Source organism: Hyla sarda, chromosome 9, assembly GCF_029499605.1.
Source record: "Hyla sarda isolate aHylSar1 chromosome 9, aHylSar1.hap1, whole genome shotgun sequence".
Taxonomy (NCBI): domain Eukaryota; kingdom Metazoa; phylum Chordata; class Amphibia; order Anura; family Hylidae; genus Hyla; species Hyla sarda.
Window position 1 is genome coordinate 149,448,177 of NC_079197.1, and position 26,405 is coordinate 149,474,581.

General features: G+C 44.9%; 2 protein-coding genes across 5 annotated transcripts in view; both read left to right on the plus strand.

The window, feature by feature from the left end:
* Positions 1–19,816, plus strand: part of LOC130291215 (histidine-rich glycoprotein-like) — a 25,030-nt gene extending 5,214 nt beyond the window's left edge. The window contains exons 2-5 of one of the 4 annotated variants that reach the window (XM_056539758.1): positions 1,201–1,267; positions 15,920–16,050; positions 16,136–16,207; positions 19,559–19,816. In XM_056539758.1, coding sequence (XP_056395733.1) covers positions 1,201–1,267; positions 15,920–16,050; positions 16,136–16,207; positions 19,559–19,691 — 403 coding nt within the window. In that variant the 3' untranslated portion in view covers positions 19,692–19,816. Of the gene's footprint in view, positions 1–1,200; positions 1,268–9,322; positions 9,507–15,919; positions 16,051–16,135; positions 16,208–19,558 lie in introns of those variants that run through there. The other 3 variants (XM_056539759.1, XM_056539761.1, XM_056539760.1) reach the window with 3 other exon arrangements.
* A 6,415-nt stretch (positions 19,817–26,231) lies between these two features.
* Positions 26,232–26,405, plus strand: part of KCNK6 (potassium two pore domain channel subfamily K member 6) — a 95,418-nt gene continuing 95,244 nt past the window's right edge. The window contains exon 1 of the mRNA XM_056537643.1: positions 26,232–26,357. The gene's annotated coding sequence lies outside the window, so the exon portion shown is untranslated. The remainder of the gene's footprint in view (positions 26,358–26,405) is intronic.

Genomic DNA, 26,405 nt, shown 5'->3' on the forward strand with positions numbered 1-26,405 from the left:
TTAAAGGATGAAAATCTAGAAAAAAAAGATTCTGAACCTTCAACCTGCGGACCTCCAGATGTTGCAAAACTACAACTCCCAGCATGCCAGGAGTTGTAGTTTTGCAACATCTGGAAGTCCGCAGGTTGAAGACCACTGGTATAGGAGGTAATAATCACGTGTCCCCGCCGCTCCAGACCCATCACCGCTGCCCTAGATTTCGCCCTCCATCGCTGTCGCAGCATCCCCGGGGTGTCCCCGTCGCTCCGGAATGTCTCTGCTGCCCGGTATCCTCACTCTCTGTCGCTATGCACGCCGCTACGCACTGAACGGCGTGCGCGATGATGTGATGATGACCAAGGAGAGCGCCGGTCATGCAGGGGATCCTGGCACAGAGCAGACACCGAAGAGACAGGTAAGGTCCCTCCTGGTGTCCTGTAAGCTGTTCGGGACGCTGCGGTGAAATCGCGGCGGTCCCGAACAGCCCGACTGAGCAGCCGGGTTAGTGTCACTTTCGCTTCAGACGCGGTGGTCAGCTTTGATCGCCGCATCTGAAGGGTTAATACAGGGCATCACCGCGATCAGTGATGTCCTGTATTAGCCGTGGGTCCTGGCCGTTGATGGCCGCACGGGCCGCCGCGATAGGACAGGTTTTAATGTGTATTTGCCAGTTTTGGGGAAGAAAAAGTGTGTCTTATACGGCAAAAAATACGGTATGTGATTTTAATATGTTATTGTGCCTCTAAAAATGTGAGCAGTGAACCCCATGTTACCATGTGAGCCAATGAGACCCCAAAAGTCCCCTCTGTATAGGGAGGTACAGGGGAGGAGTTAGTCCACAGTTAGTTTCCAACCTAGCAAGACCCCTGAGCAACAGCTAAGCTCACGTGTGCTGTGTCGTGTGTCCTAAGCTGCGGCCTACTTCAGTTTCAAGTTTACTACTGGTCATCCTACAAGTGTCACTTGCGGTAGGATTGGATGCCCCTGGAGAATAGTCTTTAGTTCCTTGGAAGGACCCTAGCTACCAGAATCACACATTTTACAATTCTGTCCGGTGAAAAATACCACAAGTCTCAGAACGGCAACAAGGCTCACAAGGGGTACGCTGCACTCTCACACTATGGCCAGCTGTCTGTGTTATACCAACTTCACAAGCTCAGGAAAAGCAGCTAACCGTAACCTTACATCGGTGTGTTTATTGGCTCATCATGTCTGGCCCAGGAAGACTGCCCCCCACGTTCGGACCGTGGATTGGATAAACAGTGCCCTGGCGTCACAAGTGATCAAGGTATGTCTACTAACACCAAGTGGCCGCCACAGAAGGATTAAGATTTTTAAACAGAAGTTATTTAAAAATCTGTTTAACTTTCTGGCACCAATTGAGTACCCCTTTTTAAGCAGATATAGTGACTGAAAGTCTCTCAGTACATTTTTACACTGTTTTAGTGTTATTAGTGAAGCAGGTACAGTCCAATAAGGTAATAGTCTACAGTAGAGGGCCTACACTGGCTGGTTAATTGGGGTGTACCTTAATCATGTAGACTGGTTAACTCTGGATTTACTCACAGTTGCCTAAAGTTGACCATGACTTGAGAGCCATACAGCACTATCTTTGGAAGGCCACAAAGAGCCCTCACACATCCCTGTATAAAGAAAAGTAAAAAAATGTATAGTGGTCAGAAGAGGAAATTTTAAAATGACTAATTTCTTAACAGAAGTAAAACAAAATCAAACCTATATAAGTAGGGTATCATTTTAATCATATCGACCTACAGAATAAAGATAAAGTGTCATTTTTTACCGAAATGGAAGTCACTAAAAATGACAGAATGACTGATGTCTTTGCAAAGTAAAATTGGTGGCACATAAAACAAACCCTCATATAGGTCTGTAAGTGGAAAGCTGAAAGCGTTATGGTGTTTAGAAGGTGAGGAGGAAAAACAAAAGTGCAAAAATAGAAAAACCCTGCGATCTTAAGAGGTTAAACGATACTTTGATCAAAGTTTTGTAACTTTAGTAAACCTACACCCTGTTTTTCGGTTACAATTGTGTATAGAGTATTTCTACTGCACCACACCATGGGTACACACTTCAGATACCTTTATGGAGCTTGTTCGCTCCGGGACTGATTACCGGCGCCTAAAGGGCGGGCGGCGTGTGATGTCACGCTCCGCCCCGCAATGCAAGCCTACGGGAGGGGGCGTGATGTTTAAGCCCCGGAGAACCCCTTTAATGGAGTAGAAAGATGTTCACCTACACCAATTTTCATGAATACCCCCCTATGGGTCTACACCACTTTTCATGAATCATGAATTTCTATGTGTATGACCCAATAATGCAGACAGCAGAATGTATAAGGGCTCATTCAGACAGTGGAATATCCGAGTATGGCAGGCACCGACTAGGACCGATCAGACATGTACCGTCCCTATTGATGAAAATATATATATATTTTTTTAGCCAAGTATAGAACTTAAAGGGGTACTACGCCCCTAGACATCTTATCCCCTATCCAAAGGATAAGGAATAAGATGTCTGATCGCAGGGGTCCCGCCGCTGGGGACCCCTGTCATCTCGGCTGCGATGCAGTGAACTTCGCTCCGTGCCGGATAGCTGGCGATGCAGGGCGGAGGCTCATGATGTCACAGCCATGCCCCCTCATTGCAAGTCTATGGGAGGGGGCGTAACGACCCCTCCCATAGACTTGCATTGAGGGGACATGGCTGTGACGTCACAAGTGGGCGTGACTGACATCATGAGCCTCCGCCCTGCATCGTTAAAATATGGGAAAAACATGACACTGCACGCATGTAATTGTATGGGTGGACACTTTAGTTGGCACCCAGCTTTCCAGGAAAATAACATACAACAAGATGGGATAACGCTGTGCATTTCTAATAGTCACATAGTAGTCACTTATTGAAGGTTTATCTGTTTTGCTGGAGTTTTGAAATGTGTGTTATTCTTTCTCCCGCAGGATGAGAGAAGAAAAAGAGAGAGGTCACTTCTCGGTGACAGGTTATTCCGATGAGGCATTGAGTCACTGTTTGCTCTTACACAATAGAGATGAATATTTTAAAGCTTTGGCAAAAGGGTGCGACCTGATCAGATATTAAGGGCTCAGCACACATTAACTTTTAGTTTTACAACCAATACTTAAATGGGCACTGTCAGATACAAACACTTTTTATATGTTGTACATCTTGGCAAAACATTAACCTTTCTAATATATTTCATAAGAATTTTTTATCCTTTGTATAAAAATCATGGCTTATAAAATCATGGCTTTGTCTGAGCTGAAGCACAGGCATAAACAAAGTCCAGTAAGTGAGGTGGGATAGTACTCCTCTGTGCTCTCTCCTGTCTGATAGGACAGGAAAGAGCACAGAAGAGTGCTATCAGACAGGAGAGAGCACAGAGGAGTACTATCAGACAGGTGAGAGCACAGAGGAGTACTATCAGACAGGACAGAGCACAGAGGAGTACTATCAGACAGGACAGAGCACAGAGGAGTACTATCAGACAGGAGAGAGCACAGAGGAGTACTATCAGACAGGAGAGAGCACAGAGGAGTGCTATCAGACAGGAGAGAACACAGAGGAGTGCTATCAGACAGGAGAGAGCACAGAGGAGTGCTATCAGACAGGAGAGAGCACAGAGGAGTGCTATCAGACAGGAGAGAGCACAGAGGAGTGCTATCAGACAGGAGAGAGCACGGAGGAGTGCTATCAGACAGGAGAGAGCACAGAGGAGTGCTATCAGACAGGAGAGAGCACAGAGGAGTCCTATCAGACAGGAGAGAGCACAGAGGAGTGCTATGAGACAAAAGAGAGCACAGAGGAGTCCTATCAGACAGGAGGGAGCACAGGGGAGTGCTATCAGACAGGAGGGAGCACAGAGGAGTACTATCAGACAGGAGAGAGCACATAGGAGTGCTATCAGACAGGAGAGAACACAGAGGAGTACTATCAGACCAGAGAGAGCACAGAGGAATGCTATCAGACAGGAGAGAGCACAGAGGAGTACTATCAGACCAGAGAGAACACATCGGAGTCCTATCAGACAGGAGAGAGAACAGAGGAGTGCTATCAGACAGGAGAGAGCACAGAGGAGTGCTGTCAGACAGGGGAGAGCACAGAGGAGTACTATCAGACAGGAGAGAGCACAGAGGAGTGCTATCAGACAGGAGAGAGCACAGAGGAGTACTATCAGACAGGGGAGAGCACAGAGGAGTACTATCAGACAGGAGAGAGCACAGAGGAGTACTATCAGACAGGAGAGAGCACAGAGGAGTGCTATCAGAGAGGAGAGAGCACAGAGGAGTGCTATCAGACAGGAGAGAGCACAGAGGAGTGCTATCAGACAGGAGAGAGCACAGAGGAGTGCTATCAGACAGGAGAGAGCACAGAGGAGTGCTATCAGACAGGAGAGAGCACAGAGGAGTGCTATCAGACGGGAGAGAGCACAGAGGAGTGCTATCAGACAGGAGAGAGCACAGAGGAGTGCTATCAGAAGGGAAAGAGAGCACAGAGGAGTACTATCAGACAGGAGAGAGCACAGAGGATTACTATCAGACAGGAGAGAGCACAGAGGATTACTATCAGACAGGAGAGAGCACAGAGGAGTGCTATCAGACAGGAGAGAGCACAGAGGAGTCCTATCAGACAGGAGAGAGCACAGAGGAGTGCTATCAGACAGAAGAGAGCACAGAGGAGTCCTATCAGACAGGAGGGAGCACAGGGGAGTGCTATCAGACAGAAGGGAGCACAGAGGAGTACTATCAGACAGGAGAGAGCACATAGGAGTGCTATCAGACAGGAGAGAACACAGAGGAGTACTATCAGACCAGAGAGAACACATCGGAGTCCTATCAGACAGGAGAGAGAACAGAGGAGTGCTATCAGACAGGAGAGAGCACAGAGGAGTGCTGTCAGACAGGGGAGAGCACAGAGGAGTACTATCAGACAGGAGAGAGCACAGAGGAGTGCTATCAGACAGGAGAGAGCACAGAGGAGTACTATCAGACAGGGGAGAGCACAGAGGAGTACTATCAGACAGGAGAGAGCACAGAGGAGTACTATCAGACAGGAGAGAGCACAGAGGAGTGCTATCAGATAGGAGAGAGCACAGAGGAGTACTATCAGACGGGAGAGAGCACAGAGGAGTGCTATCAGACAGGAGAGAGCACAGAGGAGTGCTATCAGACAGGAGAGAGCACAGAGGAGTGCTATCAGACAGGAGAGAGCACAGAGGAGTGCTATCAGACGGGAGAGAGCACAGAGGAGTGCTATCAGACAGGAGAGAGCACAGAGGAGTGCTATCAGAAGGGAAAGAGAGCACAGAGGAGTACTATCAGACAGGAGAGAGCACAGAGGATTACTATCAGACAGGAGAGAGCACAGAGGATTACTATCAGACAGGAGAGAGCACAGAGGAGTGCTATCAGACAGGAGAGAGCACAGAGGAGTCCTATCAGACAGGAGAGAGCACAGAGGAGTGCTATCAGACAGAAGAGAGCACAGAGGAGTCCTATCAGACAGGAGGGAGCACAGGGGAGTGCTATCAGACAGGAGGGAGCACAGAGGAGTACTATCAGACAGGAGAGAGCACATAGGAGTGCTATCAGACAGGAGAGAACACAGAGGATTACTATCAGACCAGAGAGAACACATCGGAGTCCTATCAGACAGGAGAGAGAACAGAGGAGTGCTATCAGACAGGAGAGAGCACAGAGGAGTGCTGTCAGACAGGGGAGAGCACAGAGGAGTACTATCAGACAGGAGAGAGCACAGAGGAGTGCTATCAGACAGGAGAGAGCACAGAGGAGTACTATCAGACAGGGGAGAGCACAGAGGAGTGCTATCAGACAGGAGAGAGCACAGAGGAGTGCTATCAGATAGGAGAGAGCACAGAGGAGTGCTATCAGACGGGAGAGAGCACAGAGGAGTGCTATCAGACAGGAGAGAGCACAGAGGAGTGCTATCAGACAGGAGAGAGCACAGAGGAGTGCTATCAGACAGGAGAGAGCACAGAGGAGTGCTATCAGACGGGAGAGAGCACAGAGGAGTGCTATCAGACAGGAGAGAGCACAGAGGAGTGCTATCAGAAGGGAAAGAGAGCACAGAGGAGTACTATCAGACAGGAGAGAGCACAGAGGATTACTATCAGACAGGAGAGAGCACAGAGGATTACTATCAGACAGGAGAGAGCACAGAGGAGTGCTATCAGACAGGAGAGAGCACAGAGGAGTGCTATCAGACAGGAGAGAGCACAGAGGAGTACTATCAGACAGGAGAGAGCACAGAGGAGTCCTTTCAGACAGGAGAGAGCACAGAGGAGTGCTATCAGACAGGAGAGAGCACAGAGGAGTGCTATCAGACAGGAGAGAGCACAGAGGAGTACTATCAGACAGGAGAGAGCACAGAGGAGTACTATCAGACAGGAGAGAGCACAGAGGAGTACTATCAGACAGGAGAGAGCACAGAGGAGTGCTATCAGAAGGGAAAGAGAGCACAGAGGAGTACTATCAGACAGGAGAGAGCACAGAGGAGTACTATCAGGAGAGAGCACAGAGGATTACTATCAGACAGGAGAGAGCACAGAGGAGTGCTGTCAGACAGTAGAGAGCACAGAGGATTACTATCAGACAGGAGAGAGCACAGAGGAGTGCTATCAGACAGGAGAGAGCACAGAGGAGAACTATCAGACAGGAGAGTGCACAGAGGAGTGCTATCAGACAGGAGAGAGCACAGAGGAGTACTATTAGACAGGAGAGAGCACAGAGGAGTACTATCAGACAGGAGAGAGCACAGAGGAGTGCTATCAGAAGGGAAAGAGAGCACAGAGGAGTGCTATCAGACAGGAGAGAGCACAGAGGGGTACTAGCTCACCCTCACTTACTGGACTTTGTTAATGCCTATGCTTCAGCTTGGACAAAGCCATGATTTTATAAGCCATGATTTCTATAAAAAGGAAATAACATTTTCTTATGAAATTTTTTTTTAATTTTCTGGTGCAAGTGTTAAAGAGGAGTTCCAAGTCCCTGAAGTGCTGAGGGATGGAGCGCCTTCTCGCTTCCCCTCTCATCGCTTTTTCTGTTTGATTGACAATCAGCTGGAAGCCAAACCTGTTTCCAAATCCTATTATTGCACTGTGGAAACAGGGCTCAGCTTCCAGATGACTGTCAATCAAGCAGGGATAGGGATGTGGATTGAGATTGTGGCATTGAGGTGTGAGGTGCAGGGCAGATGTTATTAACCCCTTCTTTTCATAATACCGCTTGTCCTGGGCTAGGCAAGGGGGCAATGAAGGCACCAACACCAGATTAAGAATAACGGCAGCTATACTGAGGCAACAGAGGTGATATAGTCTTTGCAGTACAGCCAAATATCCCAGGGAGGTGACCAGTGACACAGGGGGACCTCGCAGGCCACGGTGACTACAGATGGACTTGACTTGACAGAGATGGTGACTGACAATAAGATGACTTGACTTACTGATGACCAACCTGTGGCTGCCGGACTTTAGGCTTGAGACCTCCAATGCTCTGGACACAGACACTGGAACAACTTGACTGGACTTGACCTCAGAAACTAAGAACATGGAAAGAGAGAGATAGGGGGGCTGTGCAAGGAGCCCATAGGTCACTTAAGGGATGACTTGGTCACTAGTGCCTCCTGGGTAACAGTCACATAGTATAAGTTCAATCACATGGTACAAATTATTAACAGTACAATACACTTTATAAGGAATAACATATCTACCATGGGGGTAACACTGCAGGGGGCCCTGGGGATATGGAGAGACTCTGCCTGACACCATCCTGTACTGGGCCACCACAAAATGTTCCAGCCTTTATCCCTTCAATAGCTTGGGAACGCCTCTTACACTAATGCATTTTTCTACATTATGAAAACACAGATACATGGAAGGCACCATGTGTCACTTTGTCCTAACAGCTAGCTAATAGTATTAGCAGTTTAGAATGTAAATTGCAGCTGACAGATTCCTTTTAAGGTTGTATTCACCTAGGAGTGCATCTGCAGCGTATTTGACGCTGCGGGTGCACTACCAACACATACACAGTTATGACAGACCAAGCTCTCTGCTGCTGCTGTCATAGCTCTATGTGTCCGCTCGTGACTGCTGGTGGGAAATCCGCAGATATGAGTCGACACACACAGAGCTATGGCAGCAGCAGGGAGATTGCTCTGCCGTACCTCGGTGTGTGCCGCATCCACAGTGTTAAATATGCTGCGGATGCGCTCCCGTGTGAATACACCCTTAAAGGGGTACTCCACCCCTAGACATCTTATCCCCCATCCAAAATATAGGGGATAAGATGTTTGATCATCGGCATCCCGCAGCTGGGACCCCCCATGATCTCTGTGAAGCACCCAGCGTTTGTTTAGAACACTGGGTGCGGGTCATGACGACACGGCCACGCTCCTCATGACGTCACGCCCCCTCAATGCAAGTCTATGGGAAAGGGCATGGCTTCCGCCATGCCCCCTCCCATAAACTTGCATTGAGGGGCGTAATGTGACGTCACAAGGGGCGTGGCCGTGAAGTCACGACCCCTGCCGCCTGCTTCAAGCATTCGCAAGGTTGTGTCCACTTAAAGGGGTATTCCCATTGCGTCATTTTGACTTACCCCCTCTGGTCCGTTTGCGGATGGGGAAGGTGGTCGGAAAGCTGAAAGCAGCTGAAGTGGAGCAGTATCACAATTTAAGTAGCCCCCATTGGCTTTACTGGGAGTTGCGCAAACAGCGCAGCCCGTGACCTACACTGTTGATGTACCTACAGGAGTTAGGTCAGCATTGGCCTTATTACTGACGAAGAGAGGAATCCCCTCTCGAAACGCGTTGTCCTGAGCACCCAGCTATCTGTGTAAACTAATTTGCCTCTGTATAACCAATACTCTGGTGAATAAAAAAAAAAATTCACAGTAAACTGCCTGCGAGAACTTCTTCTACATCCCGGTGAAGCGTTCATATCGCAACTCGGATTATTAGGACCCCCCCCCCCCCCCGCCAGGGATTCCTGCAACCTGCCTCCAGCTTATTACAGAGAATAACATGATATATCTGCAACTCTTTGGTTGAATCCCAATATGTGCTTTTTAGTTGTATTTTGGTGCTGTTGAACAGGAATGACCACAAGGCCATCAAGGAATGTGCGTCTTACGCCTGTATACACCGCTCCAAGTCTCATGACTCCCCTGTGCCAGATAATACAGGGTTCCCTCCAGCAAGGACATTTAGCCTGGCTGTTTGTAGATATCCATGCACAATACTTGGTCTGTAATAGGATATTTTTAGCTAGGAAAGATGCGGCCTCGGGCTCAGGGGTGTATCCTCCATCATGTCAACTCCTCCAGCTGCAAGGGATAAAGGCTCAGAGTCCAGGACACACCTAGCTGTATATAGTCAGTGACTGCTGCCGCACCTCATCCCAGTGCTCAGAGCTACACGGACAAGTCTTCTCACACCAGGACCCAGGCACATAAGACCACAATATGTCTACAGGTAAGGGGAAATCTTGTGTCCGCCATGTCTTACCTGATCAGTCGTGAGGAGGGGTTCAAGAAGATGGGATGTGGGGAGATATAAAGCTATACAGAGGTCCCTCAAGTTACAATAGTAATTGGTTCCAGGACGACCATTTTATGTTGAGACCATTGTATGTTGGGACCATAACTCTATGGAAACCTGGTAATTGGTTCTGAAGCCACCAAAATGTCATCCAAAAAATAGGAAAAAGTGAGGATTAAAGAAAAATAAGTAGATAACTAATATAGATAAAGCAAGATCGTACATATAAAAGTAATAAAGATCTGCTGGGAGCTGTAAATCACTGTATGTCAGTGTTTCCCAACCAGGGTGCCTCCAGCTGTTTCAAAACTACAACTCCCAGCATGCCCGGACAGCCAAAGGCTGTCCGGGCATGCTGGGAGTTGTAGTTCTGCAACAGCTGGAGGCACCCCCTTTGGGAAACACTGGTCTATGTAGAGGACAGAAGCCTCTTCAGGGTCCTGTACAGAACACGCAATTTTCTTTAAAAAAATAAAAATAAAAAAAAAATGGAGCCGCCCTCACCTGGTGTCTAAAGGAGCAGCTAACCCTGCACAGATAAAGAGTACAGAACATGTAATACCTCCCTGTACTGTAGGGGGCGCTACCAGACAGCATTCAGTGCATACACTTCAGTAATACAGGGGTTTTACCAGTGAAATGTCCATTCTGATTGGTCGGTTCTTCCAGCCATTGACACGTTTCGCAGATTCCATAGCATTGTATGTTGAGTCTGGTTTCATGTTAGTGGTCCAGAAAAGACCATTGTATGTTGAAACTATTGTATGTTGAGGCCATTGTAAGTTGAGGGATCACTGTACTGTATATGTGCTTTCGCCTGTGTGTGTATGTATATGTATATGTGTGTGTGTGTGTGTGTGTGTGTGTATATATATATATATATATATATATATATATATATATATGTATATGTGTGTGTATCTTTTGTGATCAAAACACATATAGTTTATAATGTCATATTAGGTGTCAAATGATAAAATAGAGAATAAAATAAACGTAGGCAAGAAGAAACAAACCAGTCGGCACTGCGGGTATTCAAACAATATCAGTCCTGGTAATGTGTTCATGGAGCTTTAGCTGGTCAATGATGGTGGTTTCTGCCAATATAAGCAGATGGTTTATACAGAGGAAGAAAACTTGTAGGAGGGCACTCACCGATGCCTGAAGCTTGAATCTTAAAGGTGTGGAAAACATTATTTTATTTTTTGTTTAGGCCTTCATAAGTCAACTGGTGACAGAAAGTTAAACAGATTTGTAAATTACTTCTATTAAAAAAAAAAAAAAAATCTTTACCCTTCCTGTACTTTTTAGCAGCCGAGGAAATTCTGCTCTTTTTGAATTTCTTATTTGTCTTGTCCACAGTGCTCTCTGCTGACATCTGATGTCCATATCAGAAACTGTCCTGAGCAGGAGAAAATCCCCATAGCAAACCTATGCTGCTCCAGACAGTTTTTGATAGGGGCATCAGGTGTCAGCAGAGAGCACTGTGGACAAGACAAATAAGAAATTCAAAAAGAACAGTATTTCCTCTGTAGCATACAGCTGCTAAAAAGTACAGGAAAGGTAAAGATTTTTTAATAGAAGTAATTTACAAATCTGTTTAACTTTCTAGCACCCGTTCATAAAAAAATAAAAAAATAAATAAATAAAAATTATAATAATATCCACCGGAGTACCCCTAATTTTAATCCATTAAAAGTACAGCAGGTGGGACAGGTCTGTCCTTTCATCTTCATCTTCCCGACCTATTTTACTTTTAATGCATTAAAATAAAGATTCAAGCTTTTAACCTGCAAAGCTGCTGGTGAGTGCCCTCCTACAACTTCTCTTCCTCTATATCAAATGATAAAATGCTGTCTGCCTTGCAGCCATTGCTTGGGGTAGATGAGGAGTTTACTGCATGCTGTTTTATTATACAGATCAATGCGGAGAGATCCTTAGCTCTCCCGAGTTGTAGGCATCCATATTTTTTCATTTACATTTATGCAGGGGATTTGGAGCTCTGTATCAGTAAAAAAAACAAAAAAAAAAAAAAACTCCAAATGCTATTAAAATATATAAGAAATAAACCAGCATGGATCGATTTGGATTATAAAGCAAACACACCCACATTGGTGATCAACTGAGTCCCAGTATTGTTATTCTCAGAGGCCAATAGCGATTTCTCCATGTCACATGCAGCATGACGACCACGCAAAACTATTTATTATGTCTCATCTACCTTAAAGGGGTACTCCACCTCTAGACATATTTTCCCATATTCAAAGGATAGGGGATAAGATGTCTGATCGCGGGGGGTCCGGCTGCTGTGATCCCCCTCACAATCTCTGGTGCACGGAGCAAGCTCCGTGCACCAGAGATTGATGGGGGATCCCATCAGCCGGACCCCCCGCGATCAGACATGTGCTGAATGACAGGTGACCACAGCTGTCATGCCCTCTCCATTAAAGTGGTATTCCAGGGGAAAATTTTTTTTTTTTATATCAACTGGCTCCAGAAAGTTAAACAGATTGTAAATTACTTCTATTAAAAAATCTTAATCCTTTCAATAATTATCAGCTGCTGAAGTTGAGTTGTTGTGTTCTTCTGTCTGTCTGAGTTGTTGTGTTCTTCTGTCTGTCTGTGCTCTCTGCTGTCATCTGTCTCGGAAACCTCCCAGTTTAGAAGAGGTTTGCTATGGGGATTTGCTTCTAAACTGGGCGGTTTCCGAGACACGTGTCATCAGAGAGGACTTAGACAGAAAAGAACAACTAAACTTCAGCAGCTCATAAGTACTGAAAGGCTTAAGATTTTTTTTTTAATAGAAGTAATTTACAAATCTGTTTAACTTTCTGCAACCAGTTGATATATATATATATATATATATATATATAAAAAAAAAAAAGTTTTTTCCTGGAATACCCCTTTAATGTCTATGGGAGGAGGCATGACAGCTATGTATTATATGCTACGTGTTATGTCACGCCTGCCATAGGCATGATGGAGGGGCGTGGCGTGGTGCCGGCCCCGAGATGGGGGGGGGGGGGGGTCCCAGCGCCCGGACCCCCGCGATCAATCATCCTATCCCCTATCCTTTGGATGGGGGTTAAGATGTCTAGGGGTGAAGTACCCCTTTAATTGTGAGATTGATTTTAAAGGAGTTTTCCATAGGATATGTCTGGTATTATGCTCATCTAGTTGTACTCAGACCTGAACTTTGAGTGGATTTAGGCTTTTATGCAAGTAATAAATTTAATATCTCAGTCAAAGATAATTTGTTTTTTAACCGTGATAATACGTCAAGTGGAAAACTGGTTTCTAAGACACCTGATCCTACGTTCCCTTGGGAGATAAGCGTTGCTAGACTAGGGACTGAAGGCTGTTACATGTGTATGGGTGGTTAAACACGCAAGTATTGATAAGAACAGGGTGGGTGATGGGTAATACATCACTGTAGAGCAGTTTTTCCTTCACAATCTTTGACAAGTCAATAATTTATTGAATTTTACCTGTGAAATTTGGGTGTGCACTGTACCAAGGTTTATGTTTAGAGATAAGTATAGGGCTACAAGGTAACCTCTGCAGCCATGCAGGCTGAGCGCTCCAGTCCCTGCCCCTGTACCGGAGCGCTCGCAGCGTCTGTCCCAGCGGGGTGCCCCGGTCGGTCTCTCTGACCGGGGACACTCCGTCTCTGCCCATGTCGGGGACGCGGTCCGCGCTGCGGGATGTCCCAGCGCGCGTCCCGCGTCCCAGCTCCACTTACCCGTGCCCGCTCCGGTCCTCTCCCCGCTCACATGTCTCCCGGCGCGCGCGTCCCTGCACTATAGGGCACGCGCGCCCCTGCACTATAGGGCACGCGCGCGCCGGCAGTATAGGATTTAAAGGGCCAGTGCACCATTAATTGGTGTCTGGCCCAATCCGTAATTGGACACTCCTATAAATGTATCCTGCCCCTTCCTGCCCTTGCCAGATCTTTGTTGCCTCAGTGCCCTAGAGAAAGCTATCTTGTGTATTTCCTTGCCTGTTGCCGATCCCGTTGCTAACGACTACCGCCTGAGAACCCGTGCTGCCTGCCCTGACCTTTGCTAAGTCTGACTACGTCTCTGCCTGCCCCTTCTGTACTTCGAGTGTCTCAAGTGAAAATAATTTGGCCTGACGATCAGCTGATCATTACTGCTGGTAAAAAATAAAAAAAAAACACACAGATGTTAGCTGTACTGTTAAAGCGACCAGTCATAACTTTCATGCTGCCTGAACCACAAGTCCTCAAGGTGGTCTCCAGTGGCTTCTCTTTGCCCTGCTGGTCTTGATCTCTAGATTTCTGCATATACCAAAACAGGGAGGAATCTATCAATTAAGGCGGGTGGTGTGGGGAGAAGCTGCTGGGAACTATCTTAATGACTTGCGGTTCAGGCAGCATGAAAGAGATGATTGATTCCCTTTTAAAGCTGTATATCTGGCTCAAAGCTCAAGTGTCTAGGAGATTTTACCAGGTTTCAGCATGCATGCCTCATCCCTCCCCCACCCTTCCCTGATAACCAATGTTTAGCGTACTTGTTATCAAACCAAATTTTCTAAATAACTCAAATTATATTTCGTAACTACTCCTAACACCCCTCCTGCCCTTAAAATTTTTTATTTTTTTTTTTAATTCTGAGCTTTTAAAAAGCTCTGTATCATACCTTTCCCCTTGCTCACATTGTGTGAGCTCCCGGCAGGAGAAAGTGGGCGTTCCCCAGCAGGCGCGACGTCCCTGTAGCCTGTGAGAGCTGTGCCTCGCCATGTCCCACACTCACTTCCTGAGTTTGGTCTCCTGCCAGGCCGGGGGGAGACCAAACTAACAGTTTGACTTGCACAGGGAATAGAACAGAGCCACCTAGTAGCCATTTTTTCAATCGCACTAAAAACATATAAAGGTTGAGAATTTTAACAACAAGTAAATAGCAAAGTGTCTGATAATTACATAAGGAACAATATATTAAAAGTTTAGTTTGGTGACAGGTACTCTTAAAGGCTTAGCTTCCAGCACTGAGCCTTGTACATCAATCAGTTAAGGCAGGGGGGGAGGGAGGCATGCATGCTGAAGCGTGGCAACATCTCCCCTCCTGCCTCCCCCACCCTTCCCTGTCTCGACTGCTTGATTTACAAGGCGCAGTGCTGAAAGCCAAGCCCTAAACATTAATAACCAGGACTGGGAGGGGTGGGGGAGGGAGGAGTTGAGCATGCTGAAGCTTGGCAACACCTCCTTGACACTTGAACTTTAAACATTATATATAGCTGACAGATTCCCTTTAAGTAGTGGCCAGCAATAAAAGGCTATGTTTGCACAAAGCATTTTGAGATATAAAACTTCAGTATTATGCTCTTTAAAACAAAACACGCATAAAAATGGTCCACAAAGCCGTAAAAAAAAAAAGGTACTTGAATTTTTTGGGCTCATTTTCATTTTTCTTGGAAATTTAAGTGTAAAAATACTCTGCATGAACACAGCCTTATATTATTATATGGCCATATATGTGATACAAATATAATTTTTTTTTCTGTAGTTATATTAAAGGGGTACTCCGGTGGACATAGAGATATATATATATATATATATATATATATATATATATATATATATATATATATATATATATATAAATGTTAGGTCTTTATTAGTCAACTGGTGCCAGAAAGTTAAACAGATTTGTAAATTACTTCTAATAAAAAAAAAAAATCTTTACCCTTCCTGTACTTTTTAGCAGCTGTATGCTACAGAGGAAATTCTTTTCTTTTTGAATTTCTTTTTTTTTTTGTCTTGTCCACAGTGCTCTCTGCTGATGCCTGTATCAGGAACTGTCCAGAGCAGCATAGGTTTGCTATGGGGATTTTTTCCTGCTCTGGACAGTTCCTGATACAGGCATCAGGTGTCAGCAGAGAGCGCTGTGGACAAGACAAAAAAAGGAATTGAAAAAGAACAGAATTTCCTCTGTAGCATACAGCTGCTAAAAAGTACTGGAAGGGTAAAGATTTTTTAATAGAAGTAATTTACACATCTGTATAACTTTCTGGCACCAGATGATTTAAAAAAATAAAATAAAATTCCACTGGAGTACCCCTTTAAGATATACAGTATAGGTATTCTGCTGTCATTTCTCTATATGTCAATTATTTCCAGAGATCAGTGTTTCCCAGCCAGTGTTCCTCCAGCTGTTGCAAAACTACAGCTCCCAGCATGCCCGGACAGCCTTCGGCTGTCCGGGCATGCTGGGAGCTGTAATTTTGCAACAGCTGGAGGAACACTGGCTGGGAAATATCGCTCTATATATAAAGGGTTTATATAAAAAGCACCGGTAGCCGTCAACAGAGATTATCTTTTTTCCCAGCAATCGACCCCAAAAAATGCAAGGATGACAAAAAGCATGGACACAGTGATGAGAAACATGGTCACAAGCATGGAGAACACGGTCACGGAGAACACAAGCATGGAGAACATGGGCACTGCAAAGGACACAAGGTGCTGCAGTTGATACATTGTAACAGAAGTACAGCAATATATATCAATACGGTGCAATATAACACGAGATCTTATGTCTACGCAGGGTGAGCACAGCCATTCCAGTGACTCCAGCGATTCCAGCAGCTCAAGTGGAAGTGACTGTGAGAAAGGGAAGGTAAGAGAGTAGAAAATTGACTGCTAGAGACAAGTCAGAGGAACGAGGCCAGCATTAGGCTACCATTATATGGCCACATTTGAGCCCCCATATTATGGACATCAGTCCCAAACCTCTTCTGGACTTAAAGGGGTTATCCAGGAAAAAAAACTTTATATATATATATATATATATATATATATATATATATCAACTGACTCCAGAAAGTTAAACAGATTTGTAAATTACTTCTATAAAAAAAAAATGTTAAACCTTTCAGTACTTATGAGCTTCTGAACTTAAGGTTGTTCTTTTCTGTCTAAGTACTCTCTGATGACACGTGTCTCGGGAGCCGCCCAGTTTAGAAGAGGTTTGCTATGGGGATTTGCTTCTAAACTGGGTGGTTCCCGAGACAGGTGTCATCAGAGAGCACTTAGACAGAAAAGAACAACCTTAAGTTCAGAAGCTCATAAGTACTGAAAGGATTAACATTTTTTTTTTTAATAGAAGTCATTTACAAATCTGTTTAACTTTCTGGAGCCAGTTGATATATAAAAAAAAGTTTTTTCCTGGATAACCCCTTTAAAGGGGTACTCCGATGAAGATTTGAAATGGACTAGTACCAGAAAGTTAAACAGACTTGTAAATAGTCTTAATTGGAGATGAGCGAACTTACAGTAAATTAGATTCATCACGAACTTCTCAGCTCGGCAGTTGCTGACTTATCCTGCATAAATTAGCGGTGCTCCCGTGGGCTGGAAAAGGTGGATACAGTCCTAGGAGACTCTTTCCTAGGACTATATCCACCTTTTCCATCCCACCGGAGCACCTGAAGGCAGGATAAGTCATCAACTGCCGAGCCGAGAAGTTTGTGATGAATCGAATTTACTGTAAGTTCGCTCATCTCTAGTCTTAATCCTTCCAGTACTTATCGGCTGCTGTATGCTCCAGAGGAAGTTGTGTAGTTCGTTCCAGTCTGACCACAGTGCTCTCTGCTGCCACCTCTGTCCATGTCAGTTATTGAGCTGTCAAAGTCCAAAGGATTCAACTGTACAGAAGGTTGTCGTGTTGAAAATTCAGACCAATTTGACAGCATCAGGTAATAGAGGAGAAGAGGCTGAGCAGATTGATAGATAGTTTTGTTACTCTTATCCTTTATTCCTGTAAATTGCTGTTCATTCTGGGCCAAGTAGTCAAGTGGGCGGTCCTAAACAGCAATTGGCACAGTTATGTACAGATAGCTGTCAATCACTAAGTATGGCCGCCCAATTGACTACTTAGCCCAGAATGAGCAAATTAAATGATAAATTACAAATTATCCTTTTAAAATTGACCCCAAAAATATAGGTCAATCTGCTCAGCTCCTCCTGCTCTATAACCTGTTGCCGGCAGATTGTTATGTATTTTTTAATGCAGTATTATCCATACAGCGGGTCTCCAGCTGTTGCAAAACTACAACTCCCAGCATGCCCGGACAGCCAAAGGCTGTCCGGGCATGCTGGGAGTTGTAGTTTTGCAACAGCTGGAGACACAGTTTGGATAACACTATTTTAATGTGACAGGTTCCCTTTAAAGGAAGACTAACCCTAGATTTTCAGTACAGTTAAAAACAACTACAGTCATGGCTGTAAATGTTGGCACCCCTGAAAGTTTTCAAGAAAATGCAGTATTTCTCACAGAAAAGGATTGCAGTAACACATGTTTTGCTATACCCATGTTTATTCCCTTTGTGTGTATTGGAACTAAACCAAAAAAGGGAGGGAAAAAAGCAAACTGGACATAATGTCACCAAACTCCAAAAATGGGCTGGACAAAATTATTGGCGCCCTTAACTTAATATTTGGTTGCACACCCTTTGGAAAAAATAACTGAAATCAGTGGCTTCCTATAACCATCAATAAGCTTCTAACACCTCTCAGCCGGAATGTTGGACCACTCTTCCTTTACAAACTGCTCCAGGTCTCACTTATTGGAAGGCGCCTTTTCCCAACAGCAATTTTAAGATCTCTCCACAGGTGATCAATGGGATTTAGATCTGGACTCATTGCAGCCACTTCAGAACTCTCCAGCACTTTGTTGCCATCCATTTCTGGGGGCTTTTTGATGTATGTTTGGGGTCATTGTCCTGCTGGAAGACCCAAGATCTCGGACACAAACCCAGCTTTCTGACTCTGGGCTGTACAGTGCGACCCAAAATCCATTGGTAATCCTCAGATTTCATGATGTCTTGTACACATTCAAGGCACCCAGTGCCAGAGGCAGCAAAACAGCCCCAAATCATCATTGACCCTCCACCATATTTCACTGTAGGGGCTGTGTTCTTTTCTTTGTAGGCCTCATTCTGTTTTCGGTAAACAGTAGAATTATGTGCTTTACCAAAAAGCTCTATCTTGGTCTCATCTGTCCACAAGATGTTTTCCCAGAAGGATTTTGGCTTACTCAAGACATTTGGCAAAATGTAGTCTTGTGTCAGCAGTGGGGTCCTCTGGGTCTCCTGCCATAGCGTTTCATTTCATTTAAATGTCGACAGATAGTTCGCACTGATGCTCCCTGAGCCTGCAGGACAGCTTGAATATCTTTGGAACTTGTTTGGGGCTGCTTATCCACCATTCGGACTATCCTGCGTTGACACCTTTCATCAATTTTTCTCTTCCGTCCCCGCCCAGGGAGATTATCTATAGTGCCATGGGTTGCAAACTTCTTGATAATGTTGCGCACTGTGGACAAAGAAAATCTAGATCTCTGGAGATGGACTTGTAACCTTGAGATTGTTTGTATTTTTCCACAATTTTGGTTCTCAAGTCCTCAGACCGTTCTCTTCTCCTCTTTCTGTTGTCCATTCTTAGTGTGGTGCACACAGACACACAATGCAAAGACTAAGTGAACTTCTCTCCTTTTTATCTGCTCTCAGGTGTGATTTTTATATTGCCCACACCTGTTACTTGCCCCAGATGAGTTTAATGCAGCATCACATGCTTGAAACAATCTTATTTATCCACAATTTTGAAAGGGTGCCAATAATTTTGTCCAGCCCATTTTTGGAGTTTGGTGACATTATGTCCAATTTGCTTTTTTTCCTCCTTTTTTGGATTAGCTCCAATACACACAAAGGGAATAAACATGTGTATAGCAAAACATGTGTTACTGCAATCCTTTTCTGTGAGAAATACTTCATTTCTAGAAAAATTTCAGGGGTGCCAACATTTACGGCCATGACTGTATAGTCTATTATCATCCAGGACATCTATCTAGTCATAAATACTAGAAAAGTGTAGTAATGTTAAATGTGTATTCTGCCATCTAGGGGCCAGTGTGTGTATGGCAGGATACTATAATGTAGTCCAAACCTTATTGTATGTTTCCTCTTAACAGTCACACGGAGAAGGCCATGAGCACAAGAAGAAGGAAAAGAAGCTGCATAAGGAGAAGAAACCCAAAGACAAGAAAGAGAAGAAGGAAAAATCTGAGAAGAAACATTAATGGAAATGTTTTTCTCATTCCCTGAAAAAAACTGTCCAGAATTATTTTGAGCAGTTTCTCGGCAGCCAATGGGAACCCATCATTGGCCATCTTGTATCCCAAGCAGAGGCTGCTCTGTATGATGTGTCAATAAAGATAGTCTAAAATTGACCTCACTCCATAGTAAACTTCTAATATACTCATTTTGATATATATATGGTGTATATATAATAAATCCCAAGCAAGCAGCACAACTGAAAAGGTAAAAGCGTAGATGGCGCACACTGGTTACGAGCCTTGGTAAGTTGCTTCTGTATAACACTGGTATGATGCAATAAATCTTTACCAATTTCCATGTGCTGCTGGTATCTGGTTTTGATAGATATAAATATTATGTATTTATATTTAAAAAAAAAATTGTATATATATATATAATCTCAGAATAGTTGCAGCACTACCAGACAAAAAAAAAATGTGTGGGTGCCCGGCGTCCTAGGTACAATCCTGACCCATTTAGATAGTCCAACAAGTAATGGCGCAGCACTCCAAAAATATATTTAAAAAAAAAAAGTGAATTTATTCACCACACGTCACCAACAGCAACGTTTCAGCTCAACATTAGAGCCTTTTTCAAGCATTAGATAGATATGAATCATTTTTGGATTGAATAAATGAAAACCCAGATGCCGATATGTCAACTTTATTGCAGAGGTGGGGAACGTCCAGCATCACTCAGTCCGGCCTGCCAGTGTTTCCCAGCCGGGGTGCTGCAGCATTAAAGGAGGGAAGATGGCGACAGGACGTGCCAGGGTGCCTGTGGCTCAGAATTGTCACAGGTGTGAAGTCTCTAGGCCACACGCAGCGTCGTATCTGTGACCATTAGAGGCCTGGAGCGCCTCTTCCTCTGTGATGCGCACAAAGAGGTCATTATGCGTGTCCTGAAGGTAGAGATGCTCCAGCCTCTAGTGGCTACAGAAAGAAAAGGATTGGGCATGTTGGGGGAGATTTATCAAAACCTGTCCAGAGGAAAAGTTGTCCAGTTGCCCATAGCAACCAATCAGATCGCTTCTTTCATTTTTAACAAGGCCTCTGAAAAATTAAAGAAGCGATCTGATTGGATGCTATGGGCAACTTTTCCTTTGCACAGGTGTGGAGACCCACAGGTGTATGGTGGGACCACGGGTGTAGCGGTGTGAGTGGTGGATCAGATGATATTAACCCAGGGGGCAAGATGTTGTTAACCCCTAGTGTTCGTGACAACAGTGGTTTTAGGGTTCCGGAACACCACATGCCCGGTTCCTCCACTATCCCAGTTGCTAATAGTGAGATGAGAGTCCCCAACCAGTTATGGTCAAACGGAGGCTTTACTGAGTAGAAAACAGGTGCTGGACCAATACTTGTAATAAACTTCACTTGAGATTGGACTTGACTAGTTTCAGTGACAGCAGACATAGACTTGAGACTTCCTGGAATGACTGTAGCTTTGTGGCCTTCCAGATGCTGGTCACTGGTACTGAGACATCTCTACTGGCTGGTTCTCAGTAAAGAAGAGAGTGAATTGTAATGGCCGCCCCTTTATATAGTGGGGGCTGGACTAAAGCCCATTGGTCAAGCTGCGGGTCATAGGTTAAGCTGGTGCTCTCTGGGAGAACATGTGACAGCAAATCATGTGACTGCTTAACATGTGACAGCCTTACACAGGTCCTTGAGACCTCCCACAGGTCCTCTGTACTACCTATACATAAGGATACTGTCTGGGCATTAAAGCAATATACACAACATTCTGGAAACAACAGAGGGAGACCTTGCAGGGGAGCCCCCAGGTCACTGAGGGACTCAACCTGACGGGGCCTAAGGGTAGTACAGGACCATGACCTGTAGTGGGACATCACACAGGTTTTGATAAATCTTCCCCGTTAGACTTCAACTGCCCCATCCCTTCGTTCTCGGTGAAAGCTGTCTGGTAGCAGCTTATTCTTCCCTCTCAGAACACTCAACTAAGCTGAGTGTCCATGTGTATTGCGTGAACAGAAGAGATAGATGCTGGTTGCACACACATTCAGCAGACAGCCACTGAACAACATGTATGGCCATCTTCAGAGCTTACACCCTAAAATTAAGTTAGAGATCAGACCAGAAACCCTAAAAAAATAAAATAAAATTTAGACCACAGATCAGACCAAAAAACCCTCCCCCTTCCTTACAGATTGCTCTGCTTTGATCACTCGCTTATACAGACAGGTCTCTGTGCCCCTCTCACAGACAGCCCACACTCTTCTCAGCAGACTGCTGTCCAAACCCCCCTCTCTATCTCACAGACTTCTCCCCTCTTCTTCCCCCAGACTGCTGCCCGTGCCCTCGTTCTCTTACAGCCTGCCCCCTTCTTCCTCCACCCTGCTCTCCATGCCCCCTTAGCCTCCCTTCAAGTTGACATCACCCTTCCCGTCAGATCCTGTATAAATAGTCAACAGGTGTGTTGGCAGCGTAGATAAGCGCTGCAGCGCATCACCACAAACCATTCATCTTAGTGACCCATGGTGTCCCCTGAAGGCAGGAACGTGGTTTCCAAAGCCATTGTGATGCTTCCCGAGGAGATGTGGTCAGTGACATACATATAAGAGGGCTGCCAGGGATATGCACCCTGATCAGTCATCGTGCTTCCAAATGCCAGGGTTTTGATTTCAGTCCCAGTCAATTTCTGCTTGCAGAAGAAAATTTCTCTGAAATAACTTAAAGGGGTACTCCCGTGGAAACCTTTTTTTTTATTTATTTATTTATTTTTTAAATCAACTGGTGCCAGAAAGTTAAACAGATTTGTAAATTACTTATATTAAAAAATCTTAATCCTTCCAGTACATGTTAGGGGCTGTATACTAAAGAGAAATCCAAAAAAGAAATGCATTTCCTCTGATGTCACGACCACAGGGCTCTCTGCTGACAACTGCTGTCCATTTTAGGAACTGTCCAGAGCAGTGGAAAATCCCCATAGCAAACATATGCTGCTCTGGACAGTTCCTAAAATGGACAGCAGAGGTCAGCAGAGAGCACTGTGGTCATGACAGAAGAGAAAACCAAAACGTAAATAATTTCCTCTGTAGTATACAGCCCCTAAAAAGTACTGGAAGGATTAAGATTTTTTAATAGAAGTGATTTACAAATCTGTTTAACTTTCTGGCACCAGTTGATTTAAAAAAAAAAAAAAAGTTTTCCACGGGAGTACCCCTTAAGGACCAAGGGCGTACAGGTACGCCCTTGGTTCTGCTCTCCTGATATAACGCGGGGTTACACAGTAACCCCGCGTCATATCACGGCGGGCCCGGCGTCATAGTGAAGCCGGGACCCGCCTCTAATAGCCTTAATATTAACCCTTTAGCCGCGCGCTCAGAGCTGAGCTAATCGCGGCGTCCCGAACAGCTGACAAGACAGCGGGAGGGCCCCTACCTGCCTCCTCGCAGTCCGATCGCCGGATGACTGCTCAGTGCCTGAGATCCAGACATGAGCAGTCATGCGGCAGAATTGTCGATCACTGGTTTCTTATGAGAAACCAGTGATCAATGTAAAAGATCAGTGTGTGCAGTGTTATAGGTCGCTATAGGATAACAATGATCAGTGTGTGCAGTGTTATAGGTCCCTATGGGAGCTATAACACTGCAAAAAAAAAGTGGGAAAAAAAAGTGAATAAAGATCATTTAACTCCTCCCTTATTAAAAGTTTGAATCACCCCCCTTTTCCAATATAAAAAAAAGTGTAAATAAAAATAAACATATGGTATCACCGCGTGCGGAAATGTCCGAATTATAAAAATATCATTAATTAAACTGCTCGGTCAATGGCATGTGCGCAAAAAAATTCCAAAGTCCAAAATAGTGCATTTTTGGTCACTTTTTAGATCATTTAAAAATGAATAAAAAGCCATCAATAAGTCCTATCAATGCAAAAAATGAGCCCTCATACTGCCTCATACACGGAAAAATAAAAAAGTTATAGGGGTCAGAAGATGACAATTTTAAACGTATTCATTTTCCTGCATGTAGTTATGATTTTTTCCAGAAGTCCGACAAAATCAAACCTATATAAGTAGGGTATCATTTTAATCATATGGACCTACAGAATAAATATCAGGTTTAATTTTTACCGAAAAATGTACTACGTAGAAACGGAAGCCCCCAAAATTTACAAAACGGCGTTTTTTTTTTCAACTTTGTCGCACAATTTTTTTTTCTGTTTCGCCGTAGATTTTTGGGCAAAATGACTGACGTCATTACAAAGTAGAATTGGTGGCGCAAAAAATAAGCCATCATATGGATTTTTAGGTGCAAAAATGAAAGAGTTATGATTTTTTTAAAGGCAAGGAGCAAAAAACAAAAATGCAAAAACGGAAAAAACCCCGGTCCTTAAGGGGTTAAACGGACACTGTCACTTTAAGAAAAATGTGAAAAGTTTTGATTTGTCAGAATCTCAGTGCTGAGGCCCCCACCGATCAGAACAGGCAGGGATTAGCACACTTTACCTCCTGTTCTCAGCAGTCTTTGTTTTACTGTTATAAGTCTAAGGGGCAGCAAGAAAAAGCTCACCGTAAGCTGTGGAGTAAAGCGTGGTGTGCTCACTCCTAACATGTCTGAAAACAGAGAGGAGGGGGTCACAGAGCACCCTGCAATAATTGGAGGAAGACACCCAGCACAGTAGAGAGGAAGTGAATGCATGGTGAGTGAGGGCGGGCTCAGTGCTTGCCTCACACATGCCCCTTCCAGAGCAGTGGATGTCAGGATAAGTGAGCAGCAGAACAGAGGGATTTGTGAGCCAAATACAGAAGACACACACATAAAGAGACAAGTAAAGAATCTGCATGACCTAGAGCAGTGGTCTTCAACCTGCGGACCTCCAGATGTAGCAAAACTACAACTCCCAGCATGCCCGGACAGCCAACGGCTGTCCGGGCATGCTGGGAGTTGTAGTTTTGCAACATCTTGAGGTCCGCAGGTTGAAGACCACTGACCTAGAGAGTAACATATATAAACATTATTTTTTATTTCCTGTGATATGACAGGTATGCTTTAACAGAGAGAATTAACGAATATTAAAATACTGGGAAAAACATGAAAAACATAGACTCTGCATTCCTGTTTTAGACACTGCTCAAAAGTTTTAATCAATCAGGGTCTAAGTGTTTCCAAACCAGGATGCCTACAGCTGTTGCATTACAACTTCGTCTGTCCAGGCATGCTGGAGGTTGTAGTTATACAACAACTGGAGACACCCTGGTTGGGAAACACTGGTCTAGGTGTTCAGACCCCTACTAGAATCAGCAGGGAGAAGAGCACAGCTGAGCACTTCTCCCCCCATCTTGCTGCAGGAGACTAAGGGGGAGATTTTTCAAAACCTGTCCAGAGGAAAAGTGGCTGAGTTGCCCATAGCAACCAATCAGATCGCTTCTTTCAGTTTTCAAAGGCCTTTTCAAAAATGAAAGAAGCGATCTGATTGGTTGCTATGGGCAACTCAGCAACTTTTCCTCTGGACAGGTTTTCATAAATCTCCCCCTATCTCCAGCAGTAAGGAGAGACAGCACTCAGCTGCATACTTTTCCCAGCTCGTTCTTGTGATCAGTGGGGGGTTCTGTATGGAAAAAACTACCCTAGGGTAGTAAGGGGCCAAAATCAGACTCAATAACTAAACCCCAAGGCCGAAGCCCGGGGTGTAAACCCCTATTGCTTACCCCTTAAAAATTTACTTTTATTAATATTGGTTAAAATGTAATTCCCACAACAAAACGATTAAAACTGACAACCATGTGATCCAAATATATCAGTGGGTGCATCTATAGGATCAATGTCCTCTCAGGTACTAGGTAGCCCTGCAGTGGCTGCCTGTTCAGGGGATCACTCTGGTGTCGCTTAAAAAATACACACAATTGCCGCCTCTACATGTTTCGCCGCCTCCGCGGCTTTCTCAAGAGGCAATGGTGGCAATGGCAGTGGGGGGTTCTGAACACCCAGACCCTGACAGATCAAAACTTTGACATGTCTGTGACATAATAACACCACAGAGTCATCCAAACGTTTCTAAGCAGCGCTACAATGGAAATAGAGTATCCAGCACTGATCACATCTGGGACCACTTTCACATTGCCGGAGTGAACAGAGGCGCACACTAGTGATGTCACTTCTCCAAATTGTGGACCTCCCCATCCTGCAAAACTACAACTCCCAGCATGCCTGGACAGCTGGGAGTTGGAGTATAGCAACTGGAGGTCCACAGTTTGGAGACCACCAGTGCAGATGTACCCTTAGGGAGGTATCTGGAACTTTAAAGGGGTACTCCGCTGGTCAGCGTTTGGAACAAACTGTTCTGAACACTGGAGCCGGGAGCTTGTGACATCATAGCCCCGCCCCCTCAATGCAATTCCATGGGAGGGGGCGTGACGGCTGTTACGCCCTCTTCCATAGACTTGCATTGAGGGGACGGGGCGTGACATCATGAGGGGGCAGGGCTATGACATCACAAGCTCCCGGCTCCAGCGTTCGGGACAGTTTGTTCCTAACGCTGAGCAGCGGAGTTCCCCTTTAAGTGGCAGAGAGCTTGTTTGTAGTTTCTGTATCCCGCTGCTGCTTCTCTCTCAAGATGAACAGTATTCCTAAGAGGCCGTATCTACAGAATCTAGCATAACAAAGCTGAACCCCGCTGTGAGCTGAGGAGCGCCAAACAAATGGTAAAGGTAACCCTTTGCTGACTATGCCTGTTTTCTCTCAGAGACTACGCTGAT